This window comes from Schistocerca americana, chromosome 1 (assembly GCF_021461395.2).
Source record: "Schistocerca americana isolate TAMUIC-IGC-003095 chromosome 1, iqSchAmer2.1, whole genome shotgun sequence".
Taxonomy (NCBI): domain Eukaryota; kingdom Metazoa; phylum Arthropoda; class Insecta; order Orthoptera; family Acrididae; genus Schistocerca; species Schistocerca americana.
In genome coordinates this window covers 695,500,303-695,520,059 of record NC_060119.1, presented here as the reverse complement: position 1 = coordinate 695,520,059, position 19,757 = coordinate 695,500,303, and the positions used below count along the sequence as shown (strand labels likewise).

The following is a 19,757-nucleotide window of genomic DNA, read 5'->3' as shown; positions in this document are numbered from 1 at the left end:
CAGGAAGGGGGTGGGGGGGAGAGGGGGGGGAGAGGGGGAGAGAGAGAGAGAGAGAGAGAGAGAGAGAGAGAGAGAGAGAGAGAGAGAGAGAGAGAGGGGGGGGGGGAGAAGACACCAATAGATGGCTCTGTAAATGTCAGAATATGCACACCAATATACACAAGGCACACAGCTGTTCCACAGTTTGCAATCCAGGCATCCAACATGACCGTCTCCATGAAGCATTACATGTTGCTGGTAAAGCTCTTTTACAAGAACAGTGTCTGTGAACCAGTATCCCTGCAGAAGTTCTGTGCACTCAAGGGTATGAAGAAAGGCATTGGTCCAATGTCTGCTATGGGTATGGAGAAAATGATTACCAATTTTGAAAAGACAGGTTCTTGCGACATGCAATGTGCAACAGGGGAAAAAAGTAGTTGATCCAATATCCATCTACGATGTGGCCAGACGACTGCAGGAGGGGTAGGGTGGGGGTGAGTGAACATGCAGTGCACGGGTAACTGCCCATACACTGGACATGCCTGCAAGCACAGTGCATAAAATCCTACGAAGCACCCTGCATTGACAGCCATACAAAATCATCCATGTTCAGGAGTTCCTTCCTGCAGACCTGCCAGCAACATAAATATTCACTCTGGAATTTCTTGCTAGCTTGGAAGTGGGCAATGAATGGCCATGGAATATTATGTGGTCAAACAAAGTTCAATTCCATCTCCATGGACGTGTCAGTAGGCAAAATTGCAGAAGACTGGCAATGGGAAATCCACAAGCACATCAACCAGTAACACTTCATCCTGCTAAGGTAACTATATGGTGCAGATTGACGCCATTGTTTATCATAGAACTGTATTTATTCGAGAAGATGAGTTCTGAGAGTCCTGTTATCTATACCATGACTGGTAAAGGCTACGAGAGTCTTTTGGGCATCAACATCATTCCAACCCTTCAACAGTGTGGACAGCATTATTTAATGCAAGACAGCACTCCTCTGCACACTGCACAGCCAGTGAAGTGGCAGCTGCAGAGGCATTTCAGAAATGCTAGGATTATCAGCCATCATCTCCCTACAACCTGTCTGTACAGATTACCTTATTTTGCTCTGTGTGACATCTGGCAGTGGAGTCATCTGGAGATCATATGCTCAGTGCTCTAAATACCAATGTAGCTGAATTTAATGCACGCATTGCGCAATGCATTCTGAACATGATCCCTGAGGCACTCATACATGTTGTGGAACATGTTGTTTCTCGATTTCAACTTGTGGCACAAAATGGTGGACAACATGTTGAACATGTCTTATGCCAGTCTCATGGCAAATACAAACTGACATCAGTTTGCTCTTTATGCAGTTTTTGGCCTCAGGACAATTAAAAACAAATTTTTCCCATCCAACGTGGTATGACCTTGCCATGGCAGATGAACTTACCTAACTAACAGTGCCGCAACTGTTGACTGTTGAACTTTTGAAGTCATGCACTTAATAATACGGACTGTGTAATGTGCAACTCAAACCATAGTCACCTTGCTGTGATTCATCTGTAATTTGTAGCCGCCACATATTTACGTTAAGATGCTTACAGCAACATCTACTGGTAAAATTTTCCTTAAATTTGTTGCATGACATTTCTTCCTGTGTCAATAATATGCTGTCCAAATTTGATGTCATTCTCAGCAATGGTTGTCTTTCTACAGCATTCTGAAATTGGAATTTCAGTGATGGACACCCTGCACTTTACTAAGAAATTGTCAAATTTAAAGTGATACTTTCTCACTTTTTTCTATGGCATGAACTGATTTACCAAACTTTTTTATAGGATAAACCATGTACAAAGTGATCCTCCAGCTCTGAAAATGAGTAATTTTTATTATTTAAATTTTACAAAGGTTCTACCTATTTTGTCCATTGCCTTTCAGCTGAAGCAATAACAATCGACCAATTCACACTGGAATAGACTGAATCATCATCAGCAAAGCCTCCTCTCCAGTCAAATCATGCCACCAGATCACTTGACTGGTCAACTGAGGGCTTCTGAAGCACAACTGAAAAACATCTCTCTCTTCTGCTCTGAGCTGCCATCTACATTGACGCTAATTGGCTTAGTTTCTCCTCCTCTGAATTTTACCTTCTCCTTCAAGACGGTTCTGGAGCTACTGGAGTCGTCATCTCTCATCATCCTGGGAAACTTCGTCACATAGTCCCCATGAAGAAACAAACCGACATGACTTCTTTTCCTAAACCTGAGTACTGTGTATCAACTACAAGTCCACATCATTTTCCAATCATGACTACACTCCGGAGGGGATGTACAAACTGGTCCCCAACTTCACAAGCAAATCGGACAAAAATGTCCACACTTTCATTCAAAATATAACAAATGTAAGGAAATAGTCCATATAGAGTGACGAGGTGTCGGTAGGAGTCACTGATCTTAAGTTGCAAGGAGAGGTATGCACTTGTGTAAATTCCATGGAAGAGCTCAGATATACTCAGGAAGGGCTCAGATGTACCTAAGCATTAGATGTTCTTTCAAAAGGGCTAGTGGACAGCTATGAGGAAATGCACAGCATTAGCTATTGTATTTCCCATCCTATGCCAAAATTCCAGAGAGGATTTAGATCATTTTGCTGACAGAATATAAGAGCTGTGTCATGTCATACATATGTACTAGGAGAAGGTAATGAAAGGAATGATGTATTACACAGTGAAGCTGAATCTCACTGTGTAGATGTATTTGTTCGCAGGACTGACTCACAAGTAGGTGCTGAGGTAAAGTTTGCTTTGCTGAGCACACTAATGGCAGCTGTATGGCTCACATTTCCACATGAGGACTCTCCCCAATTTGTCTGATCTTCCACCAGGGTAAACTCCACTAGATGTGAATTCATTGCTAATGTGTGCTGCACTCGTTGAAAACTCCCAAGTCACAAAGCTCCTGAGAGTTTGGCACCATCGTGCACCTACTGTAGGAAGACTGGAAATGTGAGAGCGTACTGTCAGTCTCTACAGCATCACACTTGGCTAACCAAATAGGTTATGAAAATGCATAAAGGAATGCGAATACGGGAAAAGCATGCAGGAGTGGTTCTGCCACTGCCCCTCACTCTCATTCTATGAAGCGAATCCAGTAAAAGGTAGGACTCACTGAAGTTGCAAATGTAATTTTGAAGGTGAAATAAATGGTAGGCTGTCTATCATTACCACAGATTTGGGTGCCCAAGTAAGTATTTTGTTCATTAAATCCACTCGAGCTCGGAAAAAAAGGTAGTTTAGCCAATAAGTTTGCAATGCATGGAACTAGAAATAGATGGAAGGAGGTACCAGTTAATATACAAAGTGGTATGGAAGCATGACCACAACTCTGATACCATTTTAGGCAATGATTTCCTTCACCATTTTCATTACATAGTTAACTCCCAAATTGGGGGAAATGTTCACCACTTTGGTAGCATTCCTGTTGTAAGAATGTGAAGGACTCCAGAATGAATGCCATGTTCTGACAATGCACAAAAGCAGGTACCACAGCATTGAAGTTATACAAAACCGAGAAAATATCGGGCAGTACAGGGAAAACTGTTTGGACAGAAGTGAACAAAGATTTTTTAAGAGGAGATATTTTCTCAATGGATCCATTAACAAGAAATGAGGTATTAGATAGTGAACAGAAAGCAGAGATTATGTAAAATGAGTACAACAAGCAAGGGTACATTTTTGCCAGTGAGTGTAGTAGATAATTTTGGAAATAATTAAACCACCTTTCAGCCTCTGGTCTTTACCTACCGTTTGTTCTCAAGACAACCAATAATTAAGAAAAGGGTATCGCATTAATATAGATATGCGAGCAGTCAATCAGATCATGAAACTTGATACTTATCCCCTTTCCAAGGGGATAACACTGTTGCGCAAATTCTTCACCACCTTATATATGGACACTGTCTACCATCAAATTCTTATAGCTCCAATAGGTTGGTAAAAAAAACAGCTTTTGTTGTACCTTCCAGTCATTACGAATACCTAAGGATGCTCTATGGCCTCTGAAACACTCCTACATTTCAACATTTTGCTGTTACACTTTAATTTGGTTTAAAGCCAATCATGTTTCTAATATATCTGGATGCTGTAACTGTTTCTTTAAGTATGACAAGAAAACATGCAGAACAACTGAGAAGCATGCTAATTTCTGTTAGTGATGCCAGTCTGAATTTGAAATTGGGAAAGTGCACTTTTATGCAGTAACAAGTGCTCTATATTGCTGCAGATGATGTCTGACCAGATTTGCATTTAAAAGGATGCATTGAACAATTTTCAAGCACCAAGAAATGTTGCAGAACTGCAATCATCTCTTGGATTAACAAATTACTATTGTTGTTTCATGGAAAATTATGCAGCCACCCCAAAACTGCTCACAAAATTACTAAAGAAGGGAACTACTTTTGTTTGGACAGCATATTTCGAGAGTGCCACGTTAAAACTGAAGGAAATTCTTACCCGGATTTTATGCAACCTTTTACCTTGTCATGTGATGCTAGCAACATACCTGTCGGCTGCATTTTAAGTCAAATACTAGCTGGTGAAGAAAAACCAACTGGTTACACATCAAGTCAGCTGAATCAAGCTGAACTAAATTACAGTACCCTGGAAAAAGATCTTCTATCACTTGTTTTTAATGCCCGTTACTTTTGGTGTTACTTATTCAGATGACAGTTCACAGTAATGATAGATTACGCCATTTTACAATGGCTTTTTAAATTTAAAAGATCCCAGTAGCAGACTTGTTGGATGAGCCTTAAAACTTAGTGAATATGACTAAACAGTCAAGACCAAGGGAGACCAAGAGATGAATACACTAACCAGATTCAGAAGGATGTAGGTTGCAGTAGGTACTGGGAGATGAAGAAGCTTGCACAGGATAGAGTAGCATGGAGAGCTGCATCAAACCAGTCTCAGAACTGAAGACCACAACAACAACAACAACAACAATAACAGTCAAACTCAATCCTGGCAAGTTAAACAAAAAGACAGAGGTGTTGAGTATGAAAATTAAGATCCTGCAAGTGGATGAGGTGCTAAGCCTATCTGTAAGTGGACACTACAACCATGTCATGATAGCATACAAAGCACTTTGCAAGCAAGCATTGGAGGCCATTATTGGTAGCCACAACAGAAGAAAGATGTGAAAGAATACTTTCTAAATTGTCTTCCATGTGCTAAGAGAGTGCAAGGATCAAGATCAAAAATACCTCTTAAAACTCTGCCTACAGCAGTAGGTCCTTTTCAAATCATAGCCCTTGATATAGTCAGATCATTTCATAACTGCTCAAATTAAGAGATATGTTATATCTATCACTAACCATTTCTCTCGATAACTTATTATGATACTTATTTAATATATGATCACTGAAACAGCCCCCCCATGAACCATGGACCTTGCCGTTGGTGGGGAGGCTTGCGTGCCTCAGTGATACAGATAGCCGTACCCTTGGTACAACCACAATGGAGGGATATCTGCTGAGAGGCCAGACAAACGTGTGGTTCCTGAAGAGGGGCAGCAGCCTTTTCAGTAGTTGCAAGGGCAACAGTCTGGATGATTGACTGATCCGGCCTTGTAACAATAACCAAAACGGCCTTGCTGTGCTGGTACTGCGAACGGCTGAAAGCAAGGGGAAACTACAGCCGTAACTTTTCCCGAGGGCATGCAGCTTAACTGTATGATTAAATGATGATGGCGTCCTCTTGGGTAAAATATTCCGGTGGTAAAATAGTCCCCCATTCGGATCTCCGGGCAGGGACTACTCAAGAGGTTGTCATTATCAGGAGAATGAAAACTGGTGTTCTACGGATCGGAGCGTGGAATGTCATATCCCTTAATTGGGCAGGTAGGTTAGAAAATTTAAAAAGGGAAATGGATAGGTTGAAGTTAGATATAGTGGGAATAAGTGAAGTTCGGTGGCAGGAGGAACAAGACTTCTGGTCAGGTGACTACAGGGTTATAAACACAAAATCAAATAGGGGTAATGCAGGAGTAGGTTTAATAATGAATAGGAAAATAGGAATGCGGGTAAGCTACTACAAACAGCATAGTGAATGCATTATTGTGGCCAAGATAGATACGAAGCCCACACCTACTACAGTAGTACAAGTTTATATACCAACTAGCTCTGCAGATGATGAAGAAATTTAAGAAATGTATGATGAAATAGAAGAAATTATTCAGATAGTGAAGGGAGATGAAAATTTAATAGTCATGGGTGACTGGAATTCGAGTGTAGGAAAAGGGAGGGAAGGAAACGTAGTAGGTGAATATGGATTGGGGCTAAGAAATGAAAGAGGAAGCCACCTGGTAGAATTTTGCACAGAGCACAACTTAATCATAGCTAACACTTGGTTTAAGCATCATGATAGAAGGTTGTATACATGGAAGAACCCTGGAGATACTAAAAGGTATCAGGTAGATTATATAATGGTAAGACAGAGATTTAGGAACCAGGTTTTAAATTGTAAGATATTTCCAGGGGCAGATGTGGACTCTGACCACAATCTATTGGCTATGACCTGTAGATCAAAACTGAAGAAACTGCAAAAAGGTGGGAATTTAAGGAGATGGGACCTGGATAAACTGAAAGAACCAGAGGTTGTACAGAGTTTCAGGGAGAGCATAAGGGAACAATTGACAGGAATGGGGGAAAGAAACACAGTAGAAGAAGAATGGGTAGCTTTGAGGGATGAAGTAGTGAAGGCAGCAGAGGATCAAGTAGGTAAAAAGACGAGGGCTAGTAGAAATCCTTGGGTAACAGAAGAAATATTGAATTTAATTGATGAAAGGAGAAAATATAAAAATGCAGTAAATGAAGCAGGCAAAAAGGAATACAAACGTCTCAAAAATGAGATCGACAGGAAGTGCAAAATGGCTAAGCAGGGATGGCTAGAGGACAAATGTAAGGATGTAGAGGCTTCTCTCACTAGGGGTAAGATAGATACTGCCTACAGGAAAATTAAAGAGACCCTTGGAGAGAAGAGAACCACTTGTATGAATATCAAGAGCTCAGATGGCAACCCAGTTCTAAGCAAAGAAGGGAAGGCAGAAAGGTGGAAGGAGTATATAGAGGGTTTATACAAGGGCGATGTACTTGAGGACAATATTATGGAAATGGTAGAGGATGTAGATGAAAATGAAATGGGAGATAAGATACTGCGTGAAGAGTTTGACAGAGCACTGAAAGACCTGAGTCGAAACAAGGCCCCGGGAGTTGACAACATTCCATTAGAACTACTGATGGCCTTGGGAGAGTCATCATGACAAAACTATACTATCTGGTGAGCAAGATATATGAGACAGGAGAAATACCCACAGACTTCAAGAAGAATATAATAATTCCAATCCCAAAGAAAGCAGGTGTTGACAGATGTGAAAATTACCGAACTATCAGTTTAATAAGTCACAGCTGCAAAATACTAACGCGAATTCTTTACAGACGAATGGAAAAACTGGTAGAAGCGGACCTCGGGGGAGATCAGTTTGGATTCCGTAGAAATGTTGGAACACGTGAGGCAATACTAACCTTACGACTTATCTTAGAAGAAAGATTAAGAAAAGGCAAACCTACGTTTCTAGCATTTGTAGACTTAGAGAAAGGTTTTGACAACGTTAACTGGAATACTCTCTTTCAAATTCTGAAGGTGGCAGGGGTAAAATACAGGGCGCGAAAGGTTATTTACAATTTGTACAGAAACCAGATGGCAGTTATAAGAGTTGAGGGGCATGAAAGGGAAGCAGTGGTTGGGAAAGGAGTGAGACAGGGTTGTAGCCTCTCCCCGATGTTATTCAATCTGTATATTGAGCAAGCAGTAAAAGAAACAAAAGAAAAATTCGGAGTAGGTATTAAAATCCATGGAGAAGAAATAAAAACTTTGAGGTTCGCCAATGACATTGTAATTCTGTCAGAGACAGCAAAGGACTTGGAAGAGCAGTTGAACGGAATGGACAGTGTCTTGAAAGGAGGATATAAGATGAGCATCAACAAAAGCAAAACAAGGGTAATGGAATGTAGTCGAATTAAGTTGGGTGATGCTGAGGGAATTAGATTAGGAAATGAGACACTTAAAGTAGTAAAGGAGTTTTGCTATTTGGGGAGCAAAATAACTGATGATGGTCGAAGTAGAGAGGATATAAAATGTAGACTAGCAATGACAAGGAAAGCGTTTCTGAAGAAGAGAAATTTGTTAACATCGAGTACAGATTTAAGCATCAGGAAGTTATTTCTGAAACTATTTGTATGGAGTGTAGCCATGTATGGAAGTGAAACATGGACGATAAATAGTTTGGACAAGACGAGAATAGAAGCTTTCGAAATATGGTGCTACAGAAGAATGCTGAAGATTAGATGGCTAGATCACATGACTAATGAGGAAGTATTGAATAGGATTGGGGAGAAGAGAAGTTCGTGGCACAACTTGGCCAGAAGAAGGGATCAGTTGGTAGGACATGTTCTGAGGCATCAAGGGATCACCAATTTAGTACTGGAGGGCAGCATGGAGGGTAAAAATCATAGGGGGAGACCAAGAGATGAATACACTAAGCAGATTCAGAAGGATGTAGGTTGCTGTAGGTACTGGGAGATGAAGAAGCTTGCACAGGATAGAGTAGCATGAAGAGCTGCATCAAACCAGTCTCAGGACTGAAGACCACAACAACAACAACACTGAAAGAGTTGCGAAAGCATTCGTCAATTATTCAGCACTACTGTTTGAAAGTCCAGAGGCTATTATAACAGAGTAAGGAGCAAACTTTATGTCCAATCTTATGGCACAAGTGTGTCAACCATCAAAATGAAATAGCAAACTACTCCATTTCATGCTAAGAGTAATGGCAGTATTGAATGCATTCATAAAACAGTTGTAAACATTATGTTTTAATACGTGAACAGCTCATGCTCAGACTAGGGTAGGATTTTTCATTTGTAATTTCATCACAGAACACCAGGATACATGAGTGAACAGGGGTGAGTCCCTACGAGTTATTAACTGCCGTAAAATGCACTCGGCATTTGACATAGCGAAGTGGCCACTGGAATAAATTCCAGGTAAGTGAAGCACGCGGCTAAAAGATTAAAGTTTATTTGAAAAAGTATTCAGCAGAACAATGCAGTGGCAACACAGATGCAATAGGCCCATAGTCAAAAGAATGCTAGGATGCCACAGTGCCACGTAGGAGATTATATAATATTATGATAAACTGCCGTGAGACTGGGAAGAACTACAAAATTTGTGTCCTGGGATGTACCATTTCAGATACTGCTTTTCACATTGCCTTTCAATGCCAAATACCAAATCCCAGATTGGAAGATTAAAGTTCACTTTGATTGCTTAACCGAGAATAAAGGCTGTGATAAACCAGCTCCTGTAGTGGAGCCATCAAAACTCAGGAAAAATTATTTAGTGCACTAAAGTTGTTACACAGCAACCAACGAGTTCATGTCGCTATTAATTATGTTCTGCCCCTCTGCACAATTTATAGCCTAGGGACTGAGAACAAATTTTTCCCGAGTCTTAGGTGGAAGTAGAGTTAGTACTTTCTATGCCAATGTATTGTTTAGCCATGGTGACGATACTGGTCCTTATAGCTAGAATATTTTGCTTTGTGCCATTCTTGTAAAGTTGCCCCTCAGCCTTACAGTTTTTTTTAAACATGTTAAGTTTGTCACCGCTACCGTCTGCATAACACTTATTCCCCATCTGGATGAACAATAGCCTGTCGGTTATGGACATCTGGACTTCGTCAAACAACGCCAGCCACACCAATGACGTCTTTTGCCCACTGTGGGTTCTAACATGGTTGTACCTCAGTTCCACAAGACTAGCAAGCCTTTTGTTACTAATGCATCTCTACTTTAACATTTGTATGTTGCACACTCCTTGTTATCACAAAATTATCTGGTACACCCTTCCCAGCCTAATTTTGCTGCTCTTTTATTTATTCCTTTATATTTTATTATCAAACTCTATTATTGAATGATTTTGTTGCTAAATAGTTTTCACCACTGTCTAGTATGGCCAAGTTATGTTCAAAGTTCATGGAATTTTAAAACTTGGGTTACGAAAGGGCAGACCACAATATATCATCATGAAAAGGGCTGCCATGTTGTTTTGAAGGATTCTGCACAAATAAGGTCCCTCTCTATGCCAAACTGAACCACCTACTGTTCAACCACTACTGAGTAAGTGCAACCCAGCACTGGTCCACATGCCTGATCTCCGAATAGAGAATGGCGACACAATTCAGGATTTTTGTGGATTCTGCTCCTTCTTAGAACATACTGAAGACAGTTTCTTATATGTAACAAATTCAACTGGTCCCCGAATTAACTGGTTTAATTAATGCAACCTTTGTTCCACAACATAAGAAACTGCTAGTTGCATGTTGCCCCATATCCCATTCAGCTTTCACCTGTGTGTTCACATTGGAATTTCACTCCCCACAGTAATGCTGCATAACAGCGGACTTTATTCAGAACTTTCTGTTATTATACCGTGGGGCCTGAATTTCACATCTCGCATTGTTGAAAAGAACCTTTAATGATACTACCAAACCATTCCTGTTATTCATCCCAGAATTTAACTTTCCTCTCAGTGCCCAGCCCCCTTTACCAGTTTTTCCAGATACTAACAACACTGAACTCAACATTGAATTGTTCAAATCCTGGGATTAGTTGATGGTGCAGGAGCACCAATGAACTTAACTTCACTAGGGTGAGTGCTGCCAATATTATGGCATTCTATCAACTTTTATTCAATATAATTGTTCCTGCAGCAACTCCCACTCTTACTGCTATTCTAATACCTAATGGGACTTTTGATGTTCCACATGCAATTTATGTAGTAAAATACGTACAGCCACTCCAGCTGACCATGTGCCTTGACCAAGTTACAGTCCAAAGTTATGACGACTTTTATTTTCCTACTGTTACAAATCGTAACTTTGTAATCTCACTTGACTTACAATGCTTCCATCCTCCCTTATTACAGTTAAAACAAACTTTTGTGTTTCAAAATTCAGTGATATCATCAGGTTGGCAAACAACTGATGCCACACTGATGGTTACACAGCCACTGCAAGGACATTCTAAAACAAACCAACCACATCTACTATTCTATTAGAAACTACACTGGGTTCATTACCTACTTAACAACACTAGAAATTAATCATTCACTTCTTTATCAATAAAAAAATGGAAGCAAAAAAGATTTGAAACAATCTGTATACACATATTTATTATTTTTATGTTATATCCCAATCCTTGCTGTATGAGTGTTTTTAAGTTAATTGTATTCCTCAAAGCTGTCTCTGAAACCAGCTTCTGTTAACTCTGTAATGCCGCCACCATCACAGTTCTCTGTCAACAACTGCTGTCACTACATGGTGACCTAACTATTATACCCACATTCCAAGTTTTGATTTATTAAATGAAATTGAAATATTGTATTGTTAAATTAAAATCAAATACTTTTACCCCATGTATTTATGGCCCCACTGAGATTGTTGAGTTCACTCCTGGTGTGAGGGGAGGAGATATACAAGGTATACCAAGGTCCTGAATGTGAGCAATTTTTATTATTGAAATTTATAAAGAGTCTACCTATTTCATCCGTCATCTTTCAACTGGTGCAATAACAATCTACTAGTTCATGCCAGAATACACCAAATTATTGACAGCAAAGCCGCCTTGCCAATCATATCATATCACCATAACACCTGATTGGTGAGACTGAGGGCTCTCACTACCACAAGTGAAAAACCCCTCTCTCTCTCTCTCTCTCCCCTGTTCCAAGCCTCTACCTAAAGCAGACACTAAATAGCCACAAGTGAACCCCCCCCCCCCTCTCTCTCTCTCTCTCTCTCTCTCTCTCTCTCTCTCTCTCTCTCTCTATCTCCATCCCCCCCCCCCCCCCCCCCCCCGGCCCTGTTCCAAGCCACTACCTAAAGCAGACACTAAATAGCTTATTTCTTTCACCTTTAAACTTTCCCTCCTGTTTTGAGATGGATCTGGAGCTACTGGAGATATCTTCTCTTGATGTCCTGGAAATCCTTATCATGAACCCCCCCCCCCCCCTCCCTCCCATGAGCAAATAAACTGATACGGTTTCTTTTTCTAAACCTGAGCACTGTGTATTAATTACAAGCCCACACCACTTTCCCATCTTGACTACACCTCTAAGGGGGTGCACGCCTACAGTTTAATGCAGAATCCAAACTCTGGTGCAACTGATCATTTTCCCCATACTGAAACAAATGGCTGTAGAGAAAGATTTTACAAAGTTTATTGGAACTAATATTATTGCTTATTTCTATATATACCAATTGTTGACCAGATTAAATAAATTTATGGACAAATTTATGTTGTTGTTGTTGTTGTTGTTATTGTTGTTGTCGTCATCAGTCCAAAGTCTGGTTTGATGCAGCTCTCCATGCTACTCTATCCTGTGCAGCCTCATCTCTGAATAACTACTGCAACCTGCATCCTTCTGAATCTGCTTAGTATATCCATCTCTTGGTCTCCCTATACAATTTTCACCCTCCATGCTTTCCTCCAGCACTAAATTGGTGATCCCTTGATGCCTCAGAACATGTCCTACCAACCGATCATTTCTTCTAGTCAAGATGTGCCACAAATTGGCTCTGAGCGCTATGGGACTTAACTTCTGAGGCCATCAGTCCCCTAGAACTTAGAACTACTTAAACCTAACTAACCTAAGGACATCACACACATCCATGCCTGAGGTAGGATTCGAACCTCTTTCTAATCTCTTTTCTCTTCTTGTCTAAAATCTCTTTTCTCTTCTTGTCTAAAATCTCTTTTATCTTCTTGTCTAAAATCTCTTTTCTCTTCTTGTCTAAGCTGTTTATCGTCCACGCTTCACATCCATACTTGGCAACACTCCACGCACATGCTTTCAGAAAAGACTTCCTGACACTTAAATCTGTGCTCAATGTTAACAAATTTCTCTTCTTCAGAAACGCTTTCCTTGTTATCATTAGTCTGCATTTTCTATCCTTTCTACTTCACCCTCTTCAGTTATTTTGCTGCCAAAATAGCAAAACTCATCTACTACTTTGGGGTAAGTGTACCATTTCCTAATCTAATTCCCTAACCACCACCTGATTTAATTAGACTACATTCCATTATCTGTTTTGCTTTTGGTGATATTAATCTTATATATTTCTTTCAAGACATTGTCCATTCCATTCATCTGTTCTTCCAAGTCCTCTGCTGTCTCTGGCAGAATTTCAATGTCATCGGCGAACCTCAAAGTTTTTATTTCTTCTCCATGGATTTTAATACCTACTCCAGATTTTTCTTTTGTTTCCTTTACTGCTTGCTCAATATACAGATCGAATAACATCAGGGAGAGGCTACAACCCTGTCTCACTCCCTTCCCAACCACTGCTTCCCTTTCATACCCCTCGTCTCTTATAACTGCCATCTGGTTTCTGTACAAATTGTAAATAGCCTTTCGCTCCCTGTATTTTACCCCTGCCACCTTTAGAATTTGAAAGAGAGTATTCCAGTCAACATTGTCAAAAGCTTTCTCTAAGTCTACAAATGCTAGAAATGTAGGTTTGCCTTTCCTTAATCTATTTTCTAAGATAAGTTGTAGGGTCAGTATTGCCTCACGTGTTCCAACACTTCTACAGAATCCAAACTGATCTTCCCCAAGGTCGGCTTCTACTAGTTTTTCCGTTTGACTGTAAAGAATTCGTGTTAGTATTTTGCAGCTGTGACTTATTAAACTGAGAGTTCGGTAATTTTCACACCTGTCAACACCTGCTTTCTTTGGGATTGGAATTATTATATTCTTCTTGATGTCTGAGGGTATTTCGCCTGTCTCATACATCTTGCTCACCAGATGGTAGAGTTTGGTCAGGACTGGTTCTCCCAAGGCCGTCAGTAGTTCCAATGGAATGTTGTCAACTCCCGGGGCCTTGTTTCGACTCAGGTCTTTCAATGCTCTGTCAAACTCTTCACGCAGTATCGTATCTCCCATTTCATCTTCACCTACATCCTCTTCCATTTCCATAATATTGTCCTCAAGTACATCGCACTTGTATAGACCCTCTATATACTCCTTCCACCTTTCGTCTTCCCTTCTTTGCTTAGAACTGTGTTTCCATGTGAGCTCTGAATATTCATACAAGTAGCTCTCTTTTCTCCAAAGGTCTCTTTAATTTTCCTATAGTTCCTACAGTTCATAACCAATAAATTGTGGTCAGAGTCCACATCTGCCCCTGGAATTGTCTTACAATTTAAAACACGGTTCCTAAATCTTTGTCTTACCATTATATAATGAATCTGAAACCTTCTAGTGTCTTAAGGACTCTTTCACATATACAACCTTCTTTCATGATTCTTAAACTAAGTGTTAGCTATGGTAAGTTATACTGTATGTAAAATTCTACCAGGCATCTTCCTCCTTCATTCCTTAACCCCCACGACTATTAAATTTTCGTCTCCCGTAACTATTTGAATAATTTCTTTAATCTCATCATACATTTCTTCGTTATGTATGGAGCTACTGGCATATAAACTTGTACTGCTGTGGTAGGCGTGGGCTTCGTGTCTATCTTAGCTACAATAATGCTTTCACTGTGCTGTTTGTAGTAGCTTATCCACATCATTTCTATTTTTTATTCATTATTAAATCTACTCCTGCATAACCCCTGTTTGAATTTGTATCTACAACCCTGTATTCACCTGACCAGAAGTCCTGTTCCTCCTGCCACTGAACTTCACTAACTCCCACTATATCTAACTTTAAGCTATCCATTTCCCTTTTCAAATTTTCTAACCTACCTGCCCGATTAAGTGATCTGACATTCCACACTCCGATCTGTAGAACACCAGTTATGTTTCTCCTGACAACTATGTCCTCCTGAGTAGTCCCAGCTCAGGGATCCAAATGGGGGACTGTTTTACCTCCAGAATATTTTACCCAAGAGGATTCCATTATCATTTAACCGTGATTAACAAATTTATATGCTTCAGAATAATTGCTGTGACCAAATACAGAGGACAAATCATAATGTTACCTTCTGGAAGGAGATTAACTGGGATGAACTAACAGCCCAAATCACTAAGAATAGAAATCTAATATTTGGAGAGGTTCTTTATCTTATGCTGTAGGAATTTTCAAAATTTCCCCCCCCTAAGGGGGTGAAATACGGGATGACAGATTTTTGAAAATATGCTGCTATTACGGCAATTTTGAAGCTAGACCTACGAACATTGGTATTTTGTTTCTCACTCAGATACAAAGCATTATGGGTTTCAGCATCTTTTGAAATTGTTTCCCTTGGAGGTGACATAGTGTGTGAAAGTATTTTTTTTTTTAATATATCATTATTAAAGAACAATTTAAGGATTTTTAAACCTTCATCTATGAAAACTGGTATTTGACTTGTTGGTAACAAATAAAAAATAATTTTTAGTAAAATATTTCATTATGAAAGCATTTTTCAAGCTCAACCTAAGAAAATTTGTATTTGGCTTCCCTAGGAGGGGAGGGTTAAGTTTCACTGTATTTGGAAATTCAATCCCTCTGTGGCTGAAATAGGGGATGAGAGATTTTGTGGAAATACTATGCAAGCATTTTTTAATCTAAATCTATGAAAATTTGTATCTGGTTTCTCTGTTAGAAATGAAAAAAAAATTGTTTCCTCTTTCTGGAAAATCAACCCCTAAGCGACTGAAATAGGTGATGAAACTTTTTTTAGAATATATTTCATTATTAAAAAAAATTAAAGCTAAACCTATGAAAGCTGCTATTTTGCTTCTCAGTTAGATATAAAGAAATATGTGTCAGGGGATTAAATACCACCACACTAATGTAAAAGGTGTGATTAACAAAAATCTTTGACTCCAGCCACTAGACTCATTTTTTGGTCAGAAGCGTATTTGGGGAAACACCATGCCTCTATGACCTCAACTAACATGGAAATTTTAGAAGGTGTTGCAATATGTGAACAAAAAAATTTGATTAAAAATACTCTGTGCAGTCTATACAGTCCACATGAGCAAAGCAGTGGATGTAAAGCTAGCTAATTATAAAAGGCACAAAACTTTTTTAATTTCTATTCATTTTCACATGATATCCACTACAACATTAATGCAGCTACTCGCAAAGTGAATTTCCAATCTGACACATTACATGCTCATGCAGGGCACGAAGAAACGACGGTCAGCCGAAAGCTATACCCAACAGTACAATTTACCTTATATAAAACTTCTTATCTAGAAATAAAAATCATATACAATTCCTACACATGTGCGAAGTGTATAGAAATGAACATGTTAAGACAACTGTGAGAGTAATTGAACTAATTCTTTCTAACGTTAATTCATAGCTGTGCAGCAATAGTTCATTGATTTGATTTATAAATAAAGTGGCATGAAAGTATTTTAGTTATATAAATTATCTCATTCAAAGCAAACTTTTCAATTAAGTTTTTACTCTTACCTCACAATACATCTCATTAACAAAGTGGATGAAAGCACAATATCGGTTGTTAGAGGCTCCGTTGCTCTTCAACACTCTCTCTCTTTCTTGGTACCACTGCTGGCAGGTATTTAACAGTGATTCCAGAAAAGTCTCTTTCTTCTCTTTCTGCAACAAACGTTATAGCACTGCAGCAACACAACTTGTTACACAAACCTCTGGTTTCATAACTAACTGCTGAATAAACAAACACACAAATACAAATCAAACAAATAAAACAAAAACGGTGTCTTACTACTATGTTAAACTCAAAACCCACCATTTTAAAGGCCATTGATTATGTTTCTTAACTATTATTCAATCACATCATTAGCCAATGGAATAGTGTCTCACCAAATGCATTTGTTCACGAGTGGTTAGTACTGCACAGTTTTTATCACTTTTGTAGTGCTTTTTCACTGGGTGAGTACAGCATTCAACTTCTGGAGTGTTCAAATTTGAAAAAAAAAAAAATAGTTGCACAATTTTCAAGAATGCTGACATAAGCTTGTCAGATGAATATTCTGGTATCAAAGGAAAGACTACATCATTTCCACCAAAAGGAAAAGAAATAGTATGATTAAAAGGTCATTAAAGACAGGGGACAAGCTTGGGAAGAGCTAGATGGGGAAGGAGAAATCAGCTACGGCCTTTTCAAAGCGATTTAAAACTTAAATCTGGAAGGCTCCACAAGTATTTCAACCCCACTGCATCACTTGGCTTGGTGTCATCATCTCAGCCACCATGCTCCAAAGATATTAGCCTGAAACTGGATGCTAGGTTATTCCTCAATTACCTTCCATGTTGGATGAAAATGACAGGGAATGGGAAGCTGCAACATGTTGACCTATTCCTGTGGATCATACAGTGAAAATTCAGTAGTATATCCTTTTATCAAGAACAATGCAGAAGCTAAATCTGGAAATTTACTGTGAAGAAAGTGGGAAACTGATTGTATAAATCTCTTATTGTTGAAATTTGAAGACTGAGATGATAATCAGCAGATAGCAGTACCTTATACTTCATCTCAGAAGTTGTTGAACAAGGAACGAGTTACGATAAAGAAAGAATTCAAACTCCTTAGCACCCATATCAAAAATGTAGAGTGGTTAAGAAAATAACTGGAGATCAACTGTTGTAACCTCTGTGGTAATCAATAATTGAGAGCCATGTTTCAGTCCCAACAATCTCCACTTTTATTGTAAATTGTGCGATTGGTACTGGGTTTAATTTTTACATGTAAAATGGCCAGCACTGAAACTTTTACTTCAACAGTTTCTTCACTTTCACCAACAGAAGACAAAAAACAGATAAGGCAAATGGACAAATGCAAAAAAATGTTGTGAAACAACAGAGACAGCTACAATAAAATTTTATGATCTTATTACCTTACACATAATGACATAAACCCATGTCTTCAGTCTTACACCTTATTCTTTCCCAGGTATGTGCCAATGCTTCTACCAGAACATTCAAGGGTGCAAACACAATATCAAGCTCTGCAGTGTGCCAAGCTCAGGATGTCCAAAATAATGACATTCCACAGGATGTTTTATGCTTCTAACAATAAAACTGACAAAGATGAAGATATTAAGAAATATTGCTGTCATTTCAGTTGCAAGCAGAAGGCCAAAAAATGAAAGGCATCAGTGCAACACACATTAAACCAAATACTTGATTAAATGCAAAGGAGCCAAATCTCTGCCAATGGGCCAGAAAACATTTCTTAACATACTTCCCAGTCAGGGCAACATTTTCGACTGTCCCCGTTGACTTATATTGACGCCTGTATGCAGATAAGCATAGTGATTTTGTTGTAATTTCATTATCAAATCGAGCTGCATGGTCACTGATGGTATCTGTTCTTTTGTACGTGTCCGAAAGAACTTAAAATACACTGAACACAGGAGGAGTAATTTGCCAAGCAAATTGGTGTTACAGGGCTTTACCCTGGAGAAAGAAGTGGTGGAGCTAGAAAGAAGATGAAGTTCATGGAGCACAAGACTGTTCTTATTAGATTCCTTTCTACTTTTGTGCTGTGGTACCTGCCATCCACTCTTAATACTATTAAAATCTGGAAAATGTACAATGCTCAACTCACAAGCTTTCTAATCACAAAGAAGTCGCATTTTAGGACCCTATTTTCAATACAATTTAATGTGGGTTCTGGCGACTGATCTAAATAGAAAAATGATGTAATGGTTATTAGACGAGCTCATACATTAAGAGCTGAAACATTTTATGGAACACTGCATTGCCCTGATGAAAATGTACTGATATTTCCTTTTGATACATAGAAAACTTCGGTACTACCTAAAGTGCCAATCAGTAGGCTTATTGCAGTAGGCAACTATACCTGTATAATTTTACAGTAGTTACAAGGACATCAAGGCCAATGGACCTGCTTCTGTGATAACACCGTTTACCGTCAGATCACTGAAGTGGTTGGCAAGCGAGGTGCACTTAGCCCTTGTGAGGCAAACTGAGGAGTTACTTGATTGAGAAGTAGTGGCTCCGGTCTCAGAAACTGACATATGGCTGGGAGAGCGGTGTGCTGGTAACATGCCCCTCCATATCAGCATCCAGTGACACCTGTGGGATGAGAACGACACGGCGGCTGGTCGGTACCATTGAGCATTCATGGCCTATTCGGGTAGAGCTCTTTTTCTTTCTTTCTTTCTTTTTTTATTTTTTTTATTTAATTTATTTAATTTATTTATTTAGCTCCTCTGGCATCTAGCAAACTGTTTCAGTTACATTTGGATTGAAGGTCAGTTTCCCAAAGGAGCTAATCAGGTCTCCTCTGATCTTTATCATTGTTTACAAAACACAAATATGTCCCAGTTCAGAAAAGTCACGTTAGTATAAGACGGATGTTCTGGACAAAACAAAAATAGAATTCTTCTATCTGTGTACATGAAGCGGTTGCTGAAAGCTCCATAATATATCTGTACAACTCAAGTTTTCTGTTACGTAACAATACTCCATTCCTCCCTACAAGGCATTTGGAAATTTAGAAAAGGTATTCAAACAGCATGAAGTGATATCCAATTCTAAGGAATATGTAGAAATAATCTTGTTTAAAGCAGCAGAGCAATACCAAATGTTAGACTGGCATAAAGAGGCCGATACTTATCTCAAGCAAACAGGATCCTGGCATTTTCAGATATCCACTTCAAAACATAGTTCCAAAGTGACTTAGAAATATTAGTTTGAGGTGAACAGTCAGGCT

General features: G+C 39.2%; 1 protein-coding gene across 3 annotated transcripts in view; it reads right to left on the bottom strand.

The window, feature by feature from the left end:
* LOC124609405 overlaps nucleotides 1-19,757 on the bottom strand; it is a 501,321-nt gene that overhangs the window by 21,022 nt on the left and 460,542 nt on the right. For all 3 annotated transcript variants that reach the window (XM_047140070.1, XM_047140071.1, XM_047140072.1), the window contains one exon: nucleotides 16,508-16,654. In XM_047140070.1, the coding sequence (XP_046996026.1) occupies nucleotides 16,508-16,654 (147 nt within the window). The remainder of the gene's footprint in view (nucleotides 1-16,507; nucleotides 16,655-19,757) is intronic.